This window comes from Arvicola amphibius, chromosome 13 (assembly GCF_903992535.2).
Source record: "Arvicola amphibius chromosome 13, mArvAmp1.2, whole genome shotgun sequence".
In the NCBI taxonomy this organism is placed as follows: domain Eukaryota; kingdom Metazoa; phylum Chordata; class Mammalia; order Rodentia; family Cricetidae; genus Arvicola; species Arvicola amphibius.
The window spans coordinates 60,515,214-60,533,306 of NC_052059.1; the positions used below are offsets into that span (position 1 = coordinate 60,515,214).

Sequence of the window (18,093 nt, forward strand, 5' to 3'; positions counted from 1 at the left end):
ACACATACAGACACACAGACACACACACAGACACACATACAGACACATACACACATACAGACACACACACACATACACACATACAGACACATACACACATACAGACACACACACACATACACACATACAGACACACATACAGACACACATACAGACACACACACAGACACACACACAGACAGACACACATACAGACACACACACAGACACACACACACATACAGACACACACACATACAGACACACATACAGACACACAGACACACATACAGACACACACACATACACACATACAGACACACAGACAGACACACACACAGACAGACACACATACAGACACACACACACATACAGACACACACACAGACACACACACAGACAGACACACATACAGACACACACACAGACACACACACACATACAGACACACACACATACAGACACACATACAGACACACAGACACACATACAGACACACACACATACACACATACAGACACACAGACAGACACACACACAGACAGACACACATACAGACACACACACACATACAGACACACAGACACACATACAGACACACACACAGACACACATACAGACACACACACAGACACACAGACACACACATACAGACACATACAGACACACACAGACACAGGCACACACAGACACACATACAGATACATACAGACACACAGACACACATACAGACACACACACATACAGAGACACACACAGACATACACATACAGACACACACACACACAGACACACATATACAGATACACAGACACACACACACTACTTTTTAAATTTTATTTTTAGATTTATTTATTGTATTTGCAATACAAGTTTGCTTGCATGTATATGTGTGTACCACATGCATTCTTGATGACCAAAGAGGTCAGAAGAGGGTATCAGTTCCCCAAGAACTGGAGTTCTGGATGGTTGTGAGCTACCATGTGGGTGCTGGGAATTCAATCCAGGTCATCTGCAAGAGTGGCAAGTGCTCTGACCGGTGAGCCAACTCTCTGGCCTCCAAAATAAATGGGTTTTGTTTGTTTGTCTTTTTAACATGTAGCAAAGAATTTAAAACACATAGGGTTGAGTTGGGCATGGAGACATATACCTTTAAGCCCAGCATTTGTGAGGCAGAGAGAGGCAAGAGGATCTCTATGAGTTTGAGGCCAGTCTGGTCTACATAGCAAGTTCAAGGCCAGGGATGATACATAGTGAGACCCTGTCTCAAAACACCAAAACTAGTGATAATTTTTAAAAATAAATTTTGCGGGCCGGGCGGTGGTGGCGCACACCTTTAATCCCAGCACTCGGGAGGCAGAGGCAGGTGGATCTTTGTGAGTCTGAGGCCAGACTGGTCTACAAGAGCTAGTTCCTGGACAGGCTCCAAAGCCACAGAGAAACCCTGTCTTGAAAAAACAAACAAACAAACAAACAAAAATAGGTTTGGCTGGGCGTGGTGAAGCAAACTTGCAATCAACACTCAGTCAGCTAAGAAGGGACTATAGTGTTTGAGGCCAATCTGTCAGCATAGCAAGACCCCATCTTAAAATAATAAAAAGACTTGTAATAGACAGAGGATGTTCCTATCTTAGAGCTTTTATTTTTAATTGTGAAAAAAAGAGGCTCCTAAAAGTGGCTGAGCTGCAGGAGAGGCTTTGGCATGAAGGAAGGTACAAAATCCTAGTTGCAGCCACGCGGTAGTATGCATGCCTTTAAACCAGCACCCAGGAAGCCTGGTCTACAGAGTGAGTTCCAGGACAGCCAGGGATGTTACACAGAGAAACCCTGTCTCCAAAATACAAAACAAAACAAAAACCCAGCAAACAACAACAAATCCCAGTTGCTAAGGGGAGGAGGAGAGAGCTGGTCGCTGAGATTTCTGGTTTGGGAGCACACAGTTGGAGCTGGTGATAAGCGTTTTTTTAGAGCGGCAATGGTCTGTCTTCTGGAATGATTTCCTCTGGTCCTTAGCTGCTCAAATACAGATGCAGGCAAACGCTGGATCCGTCTAAGGTTGGTGCTCAACTAGGGAGGTTGGTGGAAAGGATAGACAGGGAAGAGGAGTTGAAGACGTTCAGGAAAGAATTTCATCAGAGAGTCTACACCCTCAGGCAGAGAAGGGGAGACTAAAGAAAAGAAGGGTCACCGTTTCCCAGCCTGCTTGTCCAACAGCTGCAGTGAGCCAACCTAGCAACGAACCCTAAGGAAAAGAGATCGTATCAGAGAGGGGTGTTTGATTCCGTTATTTCGTAGATGTTTCAGTTTCTAGTGATGATAAGGCTCTGGCAACAGCCTGGGACTATCTCACTTGAGTGGAATGGAGGACAAGAATGCTAGAGGTGGAAGGGCAAAGGATCTGACAGAGTTCCTGCTGGACAGAGCACCACCCGGTGACACCACCACAGCGGCAATGCCACCACCTCTGTTGACTGTGCTCCCTTGTATTTTCTCCATTATCCTCCAACCTCTTGTCTCCAATTCCTCACCCCTGTCGTATCCACCTTCCCTCCGGTCACCACCTTTTCTCCTCTGTCTCTCCTGTCTCTCTAATGTAACCTCTGCTTCTCTGGGTGAATTTTTTTTTAAATAAAGTGAATACTTTTCTTTAATATTTTTTATTTATTATGTGTACAGTATTCTATCTGTGTGTATGCCTGCAGGCCAGAAGAGGGCACCAGATCCCATTACAGATGGTTGTAAGCCACCATGTGGTTGCTGGGAATTGAACTCAGGACCTTTGGAAGAGCAGGCAATGCTCTTAACCGCTGAGCCATCTCTCCAGCCCCCTCTCTGGGTGAATTTGAGAAGCCATACTGTGTAGTTGGTGAGATGAGGAGTCTAGGGTTGGAATCCCACACAATTATTTGATTGCCTAATTTTGTTGTGCCTAGATTGTAAAATTGAGATAATGGCAATAATACCTAATCCTTCTAAGATTTCTGGAAGACTCACAGGGGTATACAATGTTTGGAACAATGTCAGGACACGAAATGTGCTTGTAATGACAATGGCTAACGCGTAACTCCTCACCTCCTTCTCCTGCCTCACCCTCATCTTCTGAGCTCCACCAGCCCTCCATAGTTACTTCACACATCTTCAAAGAGATGAGTAAGACTATTTCTCTCCGAAGTCTGGTAGAAAAGCACAGTCTCACAAAAGTCAGGATAGAGCTGGGGGCAATGAAGAGGTTTCAGTAGCTAAGAGTGTTTGTGGCCTTTGAAGGGGACCTGAGTTCATTCTTCACACTCACAATCATCTGTAACTCCAGTTCCAGGGACACATGCACAGGGCGGTAAAACACTTATACACATAGAATAAATAAAGCTTAAAAATGAAGACTAACTCGGGAGGCAGATGTGGGAGGATCTCTGTGAGTTCAAGGCCAGCCTAGTCTACAGAGCTAGTTCCAGAACAGCTAGGGCTACACAGAGAAACCTTGTCTCAAAAAACAAACAAAAAAAAACAAAAAAACAAAAAAACAAAAAACAAAAACAAAACAAAACAAAAAACCAAGAAAGAAAGCAAGAAAGACTAAATATGTAAAAAAAACAAAAATAGAATTGGGCATAGTAATGCATTTTAAAAGTGATTGCAGCACTGAATTTCAAAGAAAAGAGTTGGGAGGATCCAGAGTTCAAATGATAGCTTCTCAAAAACAAAACAAAACAAAACAAAACAAAACAAACAAACAAACAAAAAAAAAAAAAACGAGGCCGGGCAGTTAGGACTATTACACAGAGAAGCCCTGTCTGAGAAAAACAAACAAATAATTAAACAAAAACCTGTTTTTAAAGATGAGAAATAATTGTTGTTGGAAGACAGTATATACAAATGAATGTTCTCTTCTTTCTGGGGAATAGAGAAAACCCCAAAGGGTAAACAGCTTGGATCTGGAGTAAAGCAGGGGCAAGGAATTTTTCTTCCAGGCATTTCCGCGCAGGGTTGACAGTAGGTCCTAGTTCACTGCCATCCTACAGTAGGCTCTGTCTGATCTGAGAGGTGTAATATAAACTACTTATAGGCACGCAGTGCAGGAAAAATAAGGTGTCCCTGTGTTTCTTTTGCTGGGGTGGAGCTAGTTCCACCCTCCACTCCCACAGCCTTTGTGAAGTTAAGGACAGCCCCTACTCCAGCAGGGTAAGGTCTCTCCTAGCACGGCCACATGGGGGCAGCAAAGAACAGGAGTGGCTGTGGAGAAGGGCCAGAAATGGGCCAGGCCGACTGTACTCGGCACACAATACTTCTTAGTGGGAGCTTTTTGGTTTGTTTGGTTTTGTTGTTGTTTTTCAGATGAAAGGTCTTCAGACAGCTTGAGAAAGCTGTATTTGTCTTAGACAAAGAAAAAGAGTCCCTTCAAGTTTGTACACCTAATAATAATAAGCTTTTAAATTCTAAATTCTCTAATTTCAGTGTGTGATTTTTTTTTTCTTCTAGTGAAGGTGAAAACAGGACCTTGCCCTAGACCATATAATATATATTCTTTTTTTATTTATTTCTTTTACATTCTGACCACAGCCTCCCCCTCCTCATAATAAATATTCTTTTCTCATTCACGAGTGCCATTGGAGGCCAGAATCCCTGGATACCCCTAGAGCTGGAGCTGCAGATGGTTGTAAGGTACCTGACATGGGAGCTGGGAAGCAGGAATCCTGCTATCAGATATTTACATTACAGTTCGTAGCAGTGGCAAAATTACAGTTATGAAGTAGCAACGAAATAATTTTATGGTTGAGGGTTACCATAATTTGAGGAACTGTATTAAAGGCCCCCCCCAAAAAAAAGGGTCCCAGCATTAGGAAGGGTGAGAGCCACTGTCTTAACTGCTGAACTGTCTCGTGCCCTGGGCACTGTTAGCGCTTTACAGACCCTCGCTTACTCCCCGTAGCAATCCTTTAAGTATTTTCATCCTTAAAATGGGAACGCTAGAGCACTTGGTCAAAAGAACATAAACAGGGCTGGGTGGTGGTGGCAGGAGAATCTTCGAGCTCAAGGCCAGCCTGGTCTACAAAGAGTTCCAAGACAGCCAAGACTACACACAGAGAAACCCTGCCCATATTCATTTCCCAGAGAACCCAGAAGTTCCCTTCTACTACGCTGGTCCTGAGCGGTTGTGATGGTGCACATCTTTAGTCACAGTACTCCAGCACTCGGAGGCAGAAGCAGGAAGATCGCTGTGAGTTCCAGGCTAGCCTGGTTTGCATAGAGAGTTCCAGGCTAGCTAAGGCTACACAGTGAGATCCTGCTCCCCCAGCCAAAAAATAAAAAATAAGAATAGACTCTAATCCTTCCCTGTCATTAATTAGATATTCTGCTTTAACATATGTGACTTTATCCCTTGCAATTAGTGGAGCAGACACGAAGGTGCTTGGCTGTAATCTCTGCACTTGGGAAGCAGAGGCAAAAGGGTCACAGGTTCAAGACCTGACTACATAACAGAGAAAAGAAGCTAAAACAATAGAGTTAGGCACTCATCTCCACACTGAAGACCTGACAGGAAGTAGGCTTCTTCTTGGAGTTTTGGCGAGCAGGAAGAGCCTGTGCCTGTACTTAGAGAAAAGTAGGGCTTGTCAGGGCTACAAGGAGGGTCCCGTAAATGCTCCCTCCCACCTCTGGGTGTAGAATTTGGGCTGGAGATGTTAAGAAAGACTTCCCAGAGTAACTACAGGAAAGGAAAGGTGGGGGTTAGCCCACGGGGAGGAATGGTAGCCAACCAGGGGAAGCAGTTCAGAAAGGCGCAGTGGGAGCCGAGGAAACAAAGGGCTCCAATAGTTCCCACAGAGTATCTTTGAACTTCTATTACGCCCATCTTTACAGTTATTTTCCCCCTCCTGCCAATGAGCGAGCGGGTTCTGGGAAGCCTCTCAGGCCTAGCTCACAGCCTCCCCAAGGAGGAGGTGTTGGTTGGTTTGTTTGTTGTGCACCTGCTGGCAATACTACACAGGTGCAGAACATTCCTGAAAGTCTCACAGCCTCGTTAGAGGCTGGTCCAGTAAAGGGCAAGACCTGTTTGCTCACCTCCAAGGAGATGGCAGGCATCCATGAAAAACAACAAAAACAAAAAAACGACTGCCCCCAGGCATTCCTCATCCATCTCCTCATCCATTGCCTCCACTTTTTTTGTTGTGGTCTTGGGGGAGACTTCAAGACTTCCCACTGAGAAAGACAGGAATGTGAGGTAGGCCCTCTCTGGGAAAGTAAACTGAAGGCTGGGAGTCACACTTCCCCAGCTCTCCACCTCTGGCACCCTAGAGGAGACAGCCCTAGTCCTTGTGGTCCATATCCTACCTCCTAGTAGGAAAGGAGACTTAGTTAACAACTTCCAGCTCCTCAGAGAACAAGCGAGAATGGTGCCGGGGATGTGGAGAGAGAATACAGAGAGAAGGGCAATATCTGACCTGGCACAGCGGGCAGGACCCAGGGCTGGCAGTGGAGACACAGGGTGAAGATGCAGCTGCTACTCCTCCTTGGGGTAGCCGCAAGCAGATGTCTGCATGACGAGACCCAGAAGTCTGTGCGCCTTCTCGGGCCCCACTTCTCCCACGCGCCCATACACTTCCGCTCCTCGATCCTTCCTCTCCCTGGCTCCCACGATCCTCAACCCCTTAGAATCCAGACCTACTATACAAGAGATCCCGTATCCAACGAAGCTTGGGCTCCTGATGCGGATGAAATGAGAGGGGCATCTCGAGCCCTGGCTGCACTGAGAGAGACCACTCGAAGAATTCAGAGTATCCTTGCAGGTAAGTGAGGAGCCAGCAATAATCACGGAAGGCTGAGGGGAAGAGAGGTCCAAAACAAAGAGTTCATTACAGAAAAGGACTTGAACTCAGATGATGAAATAAAAAGTGTCCTCTTGTCTTAAGTCACCCCAGTACAAGGATCTCTGCTTCTGAGTCGGGACCCCACACGATACTGCCATGCCATCTGGGGAGACCCAGACACTCCAAACTACCACAGGTGAGTTTGTCACTGCTGATGTCTTCTTCAAAGACATCTAGAAAATGTCTCCAGCTAATTTCTACACTTTTTTTTTTTTTTTTGGACAGGTGTAGCCTCTTGAACCCAGGATACCAAGGAGAGAGTTGCCTCGGGGCAAAGGTAAGAGCAAGTCACCAGTCTTAGGAATCTGAAGGTCTCTAACCTACTTAGACTTCCCTAATACCTCAGCTCATAAAAGGAACTGATCTCAGATTCGTCAACTTGTCCTGTTCTTCATAATAATGTGCATTCCTTAGTTTCTTTCCGCCAACTCTCCTCCGATACGTTAAAGCAGAGCTCTGGTGGCTAGGGGCACAACTCTGGGTTTGTTTTTTTTTTTAACTCAATTTGAGCCCAGGTCTTGCACATGCCATTAGGTGCTCTGAGTTATACACACTCAGCTAGCAATCAGCTCCAATTGGCTACCTCGATTGGTACTGAGACAGCCCGCGTTATCTCCTTCCTTCTAGCATTCCAGTTTCCATCCATCTGCTAAGTTTATACAGATTTCATCCCTGACAGATACCCGATGCTCACCTGCGCGGTTATTCCGTGTGGCCAGAGCATGGTCTGCCCCAGCTGATCCAACCAGACGGCCCTGGTGTCCAAAACACTGATTTTCTCCTGTATGTGCGGGTCGCCCACACTTCCAAGTGTCACAAAGAGGTGAGGTTCCAAGCCCACCCCTTTTCCCTCTCTTAGTCTGAAGTTTTGTAAGGAGGGGTATGGAAATAGAAGCAGCTTTATTGAGTTGTGCTTGGGGGAGGCAGTTTGGGGTATGCTGACAAAGCTAGAATTTGGGGCTAAGAACCTTCCACAAGGGCACCACGCCCCCAGCGCTCTCCAGAGGCCCTGCTCAGTTTTCAGAAAGGCTCCATCCAGCTGTACTGCCTGCCTCCCTCTCCTCCTTTCTGGCTACCTTCTCTTTTTTTTTTTTTTTTTTTTTTTTGGTTTTTCGAGACAGGGTTTCTCTGCAGCTTTTTTTTTAGAGCCTGTCCTGGAACTAGCTCTTGTAGACCAGGCTGGCCTCGAACTCACAGAGATCCGCCTGCCTCTGCCTCCCGAGTGCTGGGATTAAAGGCGTGCGCCACCACCGCCCGGCCTGGCTACCTTCTCTTGTTGGCAGCCCTCTGTCCTAGCTTACGCCGCCTGCTGCCAGCTGGACTCAGAAGACAGGCCCCTCGCTGGCACCATTGTCTACTGTGCCCAACATCTCACCAGCCCCAGCCTCAGCCTCAGTGACATTGTCATGGTGACTACTGCACGAGGGGTGCGGGGGGATGGGGCGGGGTGGCAGTCTCCCAGGAAGAACCTAGTGGAGGTGGAGCAGGAGATGCCGTAGGCTCTACAGAGAGCTGGTTATGCAGAGGGGCTAGAGTCCTGCTACAGAGCCCGCCCCCCCCCCACTGCAACCACTTGTTCTTAGGGTACGCTACATGAGCTGCTCCACACACTGGGTTTTTCTGGAGAGCTCTTCAAGAAATGGCGGGATTGCCCCTCAGAACTCAGTGGTAAGCGGGAGGAACGAGGGAGTGGGCTTCCTGTCATGTCGACCAGGGGAGTTCACCACCTCTCGGTTCTACGTCACCCTTCCTGAGTTTTCCTTTTTCGAAGCCAGCCAGAGAGAACTGTTCTACAAGGAAACAAGTGACAAGACGAGATGCGTGGGGACAACTGCTCCTCAGCACCCCAGCTGTTAGCCACAGCCTAGCCAAGCACTTGGGTGTCCCGGGGGCTTTGCTGGGCGCTCCTTTGGAAGAAGAGGTGAGACTAAACCTTGGGATGATGAGAGAAACAGGGAATAGCCAAATAGCAACCAACTAATTGCTGCCTTACCCAACAGGGCTCTGTGTCTTCACACTGGGAGTCCAGGTTATTCCAGGGCTCTGTGATGACGGCTACCTTCGAAGGTGCCCAGCGCAGTCGACTTGACCCAGTAACGCTGGCTGCCTTTGAAGATTCAGGCTGGTATCGAGTCAACTACAGCGCTGCAGAGCAGCTATTGTGGGGTCAGGGTAAGAGGCAAGAGAGATCTGCCGGGCAACACTTCCAACCCAAGTCAGCTTTGTGGCAGGATCTAGTCTGGAGTTATTCGCTACTAAGGTGTAATTCAAACTGTAAGCAGTGCTGGTGCTGAAGGATGGGGTTTTATCTCCTCCCTCCCACAAGACAGGGTCTGGCTGAGTAGTTCTGGTTGCCCTGGAACTCACTCTGTAGACCAGGCTGGCTTTGAACTAACAGAGATCCTCCTGGTTCTTACTCCCAAGTGCTAGGATTAAAGTCATATGTCACTGTGGCCAGTTTGAGGTTTCGTCTTCGCGTACCTTCTTTTCTTATCGCACAAGCAGGCTCTGGTGTAGGATTTGGCCTGGTGAGCACATGCAGGAATGGGTCCTCAGACTTCTTCTGCACCCGCAGGTGTGTGTGGAGTGGGCAGTGTGTGTTGAGTGGGCAGTACAGCTGTCGGCGATCCCAGTGTCTTTATCTAACTATCGCTTCCACACAGTGGGCTGGGCTGCCACTACCTGCACCTGGACAAGGGAAGCTGCTCCTCAGACCCAACGCTAGAAGGCTGCCGCATGTACAAACCCTTAGCCAGTGGGGTGAGTGGACTACAGAACAGAGGAAGCAGGGCCAGGAAGAGTCGACCTCTGCGGTCTTACACTACTCTGCCATTTTACCTACACTTCAGAGTGAGTGCTGGAAGGTGGAGAACGGACTCCTTGCCGGAGCAAAGAACCCCCACGGGGAGATCTACCATCCCTACAGCCGATGCTTCCTTGCCAACCTCACCTCCCAAGTGCTCTCCGAAGACAAGGGCAGCCAGCTCTCGGTAACTCCCACGGGCCGTTGCTATCTACATCAATGCACACACAAGGGAGCATACAAAGTACAAGTGGAGGGATCACCTTGGATACCTTGTCTTCCGGGAAAGGCTATTCAGGTGAGAATTTCTTTTTCTTTCTTCCTTTCTTTTCTTCTTCTTTTTTGGTTTTGTTTGTTTTTTTCAAGACAGGCTTTCCGTCCTGGAACTTGCTCTGTAGACTAGGCTGGCCTCAAACTCACAGAGCTCCACCGCCTGGGCCAGGTGAGAATTTTAAGAGTAGTCGGAGCACACAGGCAGAAAAGTTGGGAAATGATTGATTGGTATTACTGCCTAGCTTCTTAGAGTCTTACTCTGTAGTTCAGGCTGGCCCAGAACTAGCTACATAGCCTAGGCGATCCTCAAACTTGCAACAATCATCCTGCCTTAGCCTCCCATACACTGAGATTACAGACATGAACCACCAAGCCTAATATTGTTTGTTTTTTGAAGTTTTGAATTTTTATAATATATGTATCTACTTAGCAGTCCTGGGGATCAAACCTGGGGCATTGCAATCTCTGGGCTGAATCTTCAGCCTCTGGTCCACCTATCTTTCTCCTCCTGTCTCCATAGCCCACGACTGGGCCAGTTTCCCTAGACGGTAGCCCTCAACGAGTACCCGAGGCTGTAGCTTACACCCTACCATCTCGTTGCAGATACCTGGATACAATGGTCTTCTCTACTGTCCCCAAGGCCGGCTATGCATGAGTAACGAAGTTACCAGTGCCATCACTTCTCCACCGAGGAGTTTTTCAACCCCAAACTTGCTATTCCAGCTGTCTTTAGGGTTAGCTGGGACCCCAGGCTACTCTCTGGGGAAAGAACAGAGAGAAGAGCTGGCTGAGGTGGTTCTGCAGGCTCTGGTGACAAGAGGTGGCACTAGCAGGTAAAGGGGACAATTCTACCTGTTTAGACACTGAACTCTGCTCTCCTCACTCTGAAGCTACACTTAACTCTAGATGTTCAAGCACTCCTCCTGCATCAAGTGATCTCACTGTCTGTGCAGGTGCTATTTTCACAGCCCAGCCATCACCTCGAGTCTGGTGTTCACTGTGAGTATGTGGAAGTCTCCAGGCTGCCAAGGGCCTTCCGTTGCTACACTGTACAGGACCCTGACTTTGACTCTTCAGGAGAAACCCCTCCAAGTACACTATGAAGAAGCCATCTTTACCACAGAATACAGCAAGTAAGAACGTGCCCCTGCTTTCAGACATTTGAAATCACATTTGTTTTGGGTATTTTTAAGATTTACTTATTTGTATGTATCTGCATGTGTAACCTTATGCCAGAAGAGAGCCTCAGATCCCACTACAGATGATTGTGAGCTTCTGTGGTTGCTGGGAATTGAACTCAGGGCCTTGGGAAGAACAGTGCTCTTAACCACTGAGCCATCTCTCCAGCCCCCTGAATTCACATTTGTTAGGCATGCATTTATGTATACCTTTTTCTAGACAAGGCTATGTTTGTCAGTAAAGATGCCCAACATCACCTTGTACCCATCAAACAGTAATAGGACCCAATCCCTAGAACTTAGCAATTTCAATTATCTTGTTTTTTTGTTTTTTTTTTTGTGGGGGCAGGGGAGGGTGAGACAGGGTTTCACTGTATAGCCCTGGCTGGTCTAGAACTTACTTTGTAGACCAGGGTAGCCTTGAACTTATGGATTCATCTGCTTCTGCTTCCCCAGTTGTATGGTTTTGTTTTGTTGTTTTGTTTTTAAAGACAAGATCTCATTTAGGATCAGGCTGGCCTCAAACTTACAGAGGATGATCTTGAACTTCTGATCCTCCTGCCTCAGGAGTAAACGTGGGCCATCACAGATCTCTTACGCAGTGTCTTCCCATATGCTTGTCATTACCATTAGGGTCTCCTTTCCGTACTTGAAGCTGTTGGAGACTTGGACCTTGGTTTCATACCTATGTTTTGGGTTCAACATCAGCTTTTACTGGGTTGTTTGCCCTAGTGCTTGATCCAAACAGGTTTCCATTCCATAACACCTGAACACTACTGCAGGACAAACAGTGCCTTTCCTGTTCCTAGGCTGTTGACTTCCTTGGACCATAACCTCTCTGTGACTGACCAACTTCTACCCACGGGATTCTGCCTACTGTTGCTAATTCTGGTGGGTGCATTGGGAACTATGGCTTATCAGAAACGAGCTACACTCCAAGTGGGACCATCTACCACTTAATCATCATGAGAGATACATGTACAGGTGTGATGCCAGCCAGCAAGATGGCTCAATGGGTAAGGTCACTTACTTGAGTTTGATTCTTTTTTTTTTTTTTTAAATATTTATTTATTTATTAATTATGTATACAATAGTCTGTCTTTGTGTATGCCTTCAGGCCAGAAGAGGGCACCAGACCCCATTACAGATGGTTGTGAGCCACCATGTGGTTGCTGGGAATTGAACTCAGGACCTTTGGAAGAGCAGGCAATGCTCTTAACCTCTGAGCCATCTCTCCAGCCCTTGAGTTTGATTCTTAAGGAGCCACAAAGTGGAGAGAGAAGACCAACTCCTACAAGTTGTCCTGACTTCTATGTGCACATTGTAGCTCATGAGTACCCATATACAGACATACATGAACACATCCAGAACTGCGTAATTTTTAGTACTTATTTATGTATGAGTGTTCTATCTGTGTGTATGCCTGCATGTTAGAAGAGGGCATCAGATCCCATTACAGATGGCTGTGAGCCACCATATGGCTGCTGGGAATTGAACTCAGGACCACTGGAAGAGCAGGTAGTGCAGCCAATGCTCGTAACTGCTGAGCCATCTCTCCAACCCCCTCCACTGTTTTTGTTTTGTTTTGTTTTTTTAAGACAGGGTTTCTCTGTGTAGACCTTGGTGTCCTGGAACTTACTCTGTAGAACAGGCTGGTCTTGAACTCAGGAGATCTACCTGTCTCTGCCTCCTGAGTGCTGGGATTAAGGCCCTCACACATACATTTAAAAATAAATGAACCAGCCTGGTCTACAAGAGGACAGGCTCTAAAGCTGCAGAGAAACCCTGTCTCGAAAAACCAAAAAATAAATAAATAAGTAAATAAATGAAAATCTATTTATTGTAAATCCTGTTCTACTTTCCTCAGAATGCCTCTTTGCTAGAATATCAACTTTTCAATAGTTTTGCCATATACAAAATGTGGAGTCTTATGGTGAAGAACTATCCTTTATTTTGATACTCCCCCACAAATTAACAGTGATTTTTGTGAAGCATCAGTTATTTTCAGACTGTTGTAGACCAATGACAGAACAGGAACATTTGCCACCAGCCCTAAGTGCATCACACACGCTTTAGAAAAGGTTGCTGCTATTTGATGTTTATCTAACATTCATTGCTCTTTGGAGTCAAACAATGCAATGGATCAAGTAATTATTTTCTTCTCTTGATTTTCCTTAATTTATTAAATCATCACTGGAAAATCCAACAGTTAGGACATCACATTTTATGCTAGAGTTGGGTGAATGTGGTAAAACCAGCTATCTGGGCCAGCAGTAGACCTGAGTTATAAAATACAGGTTCATTTAATTATAGTAACAAAAGTCATTAAATTCTTGAATTTAGACATCTCCTGCTAAAGCAAGTACGTGCCATAACCAGATTTGTCTAAATGGATGACATTTAGAGTCCAGGTGGCATCGCTAAGTTAAAAACAGTGCTGGCACTCATCATGAAGTTCACACAATTTTCTTCCCCCAGAGGCAGGGTCTCTTTGTAGCACTGGCTGTCCTGGAACCTGATACATAGGCTCGGCTGCGTCTGCCTCCTAGTGCTGGAGAAAAGGGCACACCACTACCCCAGCAATTCAGGCCAATCTGAGTGACAAACTTACACTCGATTGTCACTATAGTCATGGTCTTTGGTTTGATCAGACATAGTTATCTTCTTGATCTGATTGGCTATCAGTCTTTACCGGCAGTGGCAGCTACTTCTTGGTAAAACTTTGCCACGAAATCTGGCTCACTGACCTCCAGCTGTCTGACAAATTCATTGCGCTCCTGATCAGCCCAACCTCGAAACCACTGATCCCAAAGCCGTAGCTGACACTCAAAGATACACGGTGGCCGGTTTGCCCCAGACACACTAAGCTGCTCCAGACCATCCAGCAGTGGCTGCAGCTTTCCAGGCACTGCCTTAGCTACCAGGTCTTGCAGAAAACGTTCCCGCTGGGGACCCGACCAGCTGGCAAACCAGTGAAGAATACACTTCATCTCCTGGGAAGTGATGTAAGACATTGGAGGAGGGGACGAGCCGGCAAGGTCATCTGGCACCGAAGGTAACACAGAAGGGAAGGATGGCGGCATTGACGAAGACGATGATTCCAGGGGCATCCTGAAACAAACAGATCTGTTAATACAGTCTATGGCAGAGAGCAATCCAAACAACCTCCTAAGCAGCAAACCCTACTGCACCCAATTGATAGCCACTAATTCAATTTAGAGGAAAGCAACTGGACCCTTTCTTTTTTTTCCTAGAGAAAAACAACAGGACACTTCCTTTCTTTCCTTTTTTTTTCTTTTTTTCTTTTTTGGCTTTTTGAGACGGGGTTTCTCTGTAGCTTTGGAGCCTGTCCTAAACTAGCTCTTGTAGACCAGGCTGGTCTTGAACTCACAGAGATCCACCTGCCTCTGCCTCCCAAGTGCTGGAATTAAAAAAGCAAGCGCCACCACTGCCTGGCTTATTTCATTAACATTTATTTACATTTATTTGACGCTAAAGTTATTCACGTGCTGGAAGTTTTTGTTAGCGTTAGTTTCTCCTGAGATGTTTTTGTTCCTTGTAGCCCATCCTCCATTTTGGGAACAGTTTCTTTTCAAAAGCTAAGATCATTTTGAAGTGACAGGCAAGCTCACACGTGGGTTAATCTGACTGTATTTTGGGTGCACTGTTCTGGATATTGTCAATGACCACAGAATCTACTTCAAAGCTTGTAGTTCAGCATTTCCAAGCATGTGTAACAAAACTTCAGCACTCTTTGGGGACCACCAATCACATATCTAGCCCTACTCTTATCAACTCTACTGTAATACTGCCAAAAGGTCAGTTTCCTTAAAGGGACATCTTTCAGGTACTTGGTAGCTCTTTGGGTACATAAGGCCTTGATGGCTTGGGCAATTTCACATGTGTTCTAAAGTGAACACAGACACCTAACCTCTTGGTTTGAATGATTTGGAGGTAGAGGTTTCTGGGTCAAGAGTAGAGTAATCATTGTTACAGGTTACCTCAAGCAATCTTAGAAAAAAAATCTTGCCTCCTGCCTCAGCCTTCCATGCGTTGGTGTTAAAGATTACAGGCATGTCAACACATCCACCCACAGCTTCCCTCCCCACATCCCTTCTAATTTTCGCATAGCCTAGGCTGAACACATAGCTAAGGATGGCCTTGAACAGAGACGGCCCACCACACCATTCCCAGGGTGCTAGGAATAGAAGCCAGGGCTCCTGCATGCTAAGAGAGCACTCTACCAGTTGGATCTCCAGCCACCACTACAAATAATCTTAAAACAACCAACTGAGGGGCTGGGGAGACGACTGCTCAGCATTTAAACACACTTCCTGTCCCTTCAGAGTACTGCCTCCAGCATCTGTGGGACACGCATACACCCACAGACAGACACAGATACTCAGCATCTGCGGGACACGCATACACCCACAGGCAGACACAGATACTCAGCGTCTGCGGGACACGCATACACCCCCAGACAGACACAGATACTCAGTTAAAAATAATAAAAGCAAGCTGGTCAATGGTGAGGCAAGCCTTAATCCCAGAATTTGGAAGGCACAAGCAGGCAGATCGGATCTCTGAGTTCCAGGCCAGCCTGGTCTACAGAGTGACTTCCAGGACTCTATTCTGAAAACCAAAACAAACAAACAAAAATACTTGTTCTATCTCTCCTACTTCTGTTTCAGGTTAGGTTCACATTTATCCACTCTAAAATCAAAGTGTATAGTTTTATAAACTTTGGTACAAGCAACTGCTCCCAGACTGTTCTGTAGTTATCAACAGTGTGGGGACATCCGAGAGCCAAAACCCGCCTATGCAATGTGTACACAGCCTCTGAAATTTGTCAGAATTGTTTTTATTTTCTATGAGGTCCTTAATAAATTCTGTACAGCACCAATAAATTCAGTGTAGGATGAGTAAAGGCCTTGCCTCAAGGAAGGTAATAGCTGATAAATCACAAGTTACACTTTCAAGGTTCTGAAAAAGGTGCCTTTGGTTTCTTGACTTAGGCAGCCAAGGAAGGGAGATACTGGTGCACATGTGTATCTGAACCGTTCTCCTTACTGGTTTATACCTATATGTGCTCATGCATCAAGTGTCAGCCAACTTCATCCAAAATGTTTAAGTCCTACAGTTTGTATCTCGAACTACGAAAACCTTCAACCCTCTATGACCTAAATTGCTACTTCTGTTCCTTCTGCTTCGAGTTGGAAGATTTGTATCGACAAAGATAGGAATCCCTAAAGATCAGTTCAAGTCGCGGTTCAGGGTGACTGCCATTTTCAAAGAGACCCTAAGGGGTAGGTTCTTTCTAAAACTTCTCTTTTTCAGGGAAAGGGAATTTTTCCAGGGTCTTGCCACATGGCTTCAACGGTAAACTTAAATTCAATGTCATTAGTAAATTTACTGCCTGGGAAGCTATTTTTTCCCACGTTTGGAAGCCGCAAGCCCCCAAGTATTCCTCAGACCGAATGGCCAGGATGTAGAGGATGCGGGACCACAGGAGTTTCGCCACGGGAGCAGGAGGGTTCCCCAAAAGGAAACCTGCAGACAGACACCAAATCTTATCTGGACAAGGAGGGACTTCTTTACCTGTTAGTTACCTCCCCTTTCCTCTCAAAGGGCGCCCAGAGATCACTAGAATCTTTCAGCTCCAGCTCCCGCAGTCTCTTCCATGTTTCCTGAAAACCCTAAGCAGAGCCAGCCCAGTAACCCACGTACTTCCGGTCTCAAACCAGCCCCAAACACCCAAGTGCCCCAGCGCCTCATCCCCCAGGTCCGAAGATAGCCGAATATCTCCGATTACGGTTAAACCCGATTCGAGGGCTTCCGAACAGATTCGATCAAAGCCTCGGCAAGACGAAAACAAACGAGCCTGAACGCAAAAAAGGGAGGGGGCGGCGGCTGGGCAAATAGAAAGAGCCGATTGGTACCGATGTGGAGACGGAAACGACCGAACAGTTCCGGAGGAAGCCGGGGAATTCAGAGCAGTAATAGAGGGGTAGACTATGGCAGTGGGCGGAGCCAATTCGGTACGTTCGAAGGGCGTTAGCGGAAATTACCGAAGATGCCCGAAGCCGTCGGGACGGACCCGAGTACCTCACGCAAGATGGCGGAGCTGGAGGAGGTGACTCTGGACGGGAAGCCTCTTCAGGCTCTGCGGGTGACCGACCTGAAGGCCGCACTGGAGCAGCGAGGCCTAGCCAAGAGCGGGCAGAAGAGTGCCCTGGTCAAGCGGCTCAAAGGGGTGAGAAGTCAGCGTTGCCGAGGTGTCGGAGGGGAGCGGACCCGGTAGAGACGAGTCTCCGCCGCGGCGCAGGCGCAGTGTCCGGGCTCGGCGCGAGCTCTCTCAGGCCGCCAGCGCGAGCCTGCAGATCCACGCGCACGGTGGTTGGTGTGGCTTGCGCTGGAATAGAGATAACGCCGGTTCCCGCCTTAACGGCAGCAGCGCGAGCCCAAAATGGGAGGGTGCGCGCTACTCTCCCGGAGTGTCTTAAGCTCCTTCCTTCTTCCCCCACCCCCTCCTTGTTTGTGTCTGTGTTTTCGGCGCATGCGCTGCAGAAGGAGTTAAATCCCTCTACAACCACCGGTGTGGCTGGCCTTAAGGGGGCGAGTAGGGCAGGGTCCGAGTTAGGGGTACAGTTGGGCGGATAGGGTTGGTGTCTCTAGCCGCAATAATACACATGGGGTAGGGTAAAAATGTCCGCTTGATTAGATTAAGACCTTGGATGAAGGGAAATCTTGATAGAAGGACTTGGTGAAAGACGGGTGTCTAATGTATAGGGAATCGAGAAGCAGTCTGGATAAGAATTTGGTGACTATTAGTGTAAGAGGTGAGACAGATTAGACAGGGATTTTCGTATCGGTTTGAGTAGATGAGAATGGGTTCGTCCTGAGGTATACCATATTGTGTATCGGTTTGATGTAGATGGAGGGAAGAGGAGATGGACCTGTGTAGTTCATTAGGGTACATGGCTGATAGTGCGGATTG

At 47.0% G+C, this 18,093-nt stretch overlaps 3 protein-coding genes across 4 annotated transcripts in view; 2 read left to right on the forward strand and 1 right to left on the reverse strand.

Moving 5' to 3' along the window:
- Positions 1–2,338: 2,338 nt before the first annotated feature.
- Positions 2,339–12,056, forward strand: Lmln2 (leishmanolysin like peptidase 2). Its single transcript, XM_042054088.1, has 15 exons — positions 2,339–2,462; positions 6,426–6,761; positions 6,885–6,978; positions 7,068–7,119; positions 7,522–7,665; positions 8,126–8,251; positions 8,426–8,510; positions 8,618–8,763; positions 8,843–9,014; positions 9,348–9,417; positions 9,506–9,602; positions 9,692–9,943; positions 10,522–10,751; positions 10,872–11,051; positions 11,906–12,056. Exons 1-15 carry the CDS (start codon positions 2,339–2,341, stop codon positions 12,054–12,056), a joined length of 2,259 nt encoding a protein of 752 aa, XP_041910022.1.
- Positions 12,057–13,024: 968 nt separating this feature from the next.
- Positions 13,025–17,609, reverse strand: C13H14orf119 (chromosome 13 C14orf119 homolog). 2 transcript variants are annotated; one of them, XM_038310711.1, is made up of 2 exons: positions 17,165–17,609; positions 13,025–14,207 (listed from the first exon to the last, which is right to left on the reverse strand). In XM_038310711.1, the coding sequence occupies exon 2, from the start codon at positions 14,204–14,206 to the stop codon at positions 13,778–13,780; it is 429 nt and encodes a 142-aa protein (XP_038166639.1). In that variant the 5' UTR covers position 14,207; positions 17,165–17,609; the 3' UTR covers positions 13,025–13,777. The 2 variants fall into 2 exon arrangements, with proteins under 2 accessions (XP_038166639.1, XP_038166638.1); XM_038310710.1 differs by lacking the exon at positions 17,165–17,609 and adding an exon at positions 16,695–16,847.
- Positions 17,164–18,093, forward strand: part of Acin1 (apoptotic chromatin condensation inducer 1) — a 46,151-nt gene continuing 45,221 nt past the window's right edge. The window contains exon 1 of the mRNA XM_038310708.1: positions 17,164–17,349. Within this exon, the coding sequence (XP_038166636.1) occupies positions 17,170–17,349 (180 nt within the window). The 5' untranslated portion in view covers positions 17,164–17,169. The remainder of the gene's footprint in view (positions 17,350–18,093) is intronic.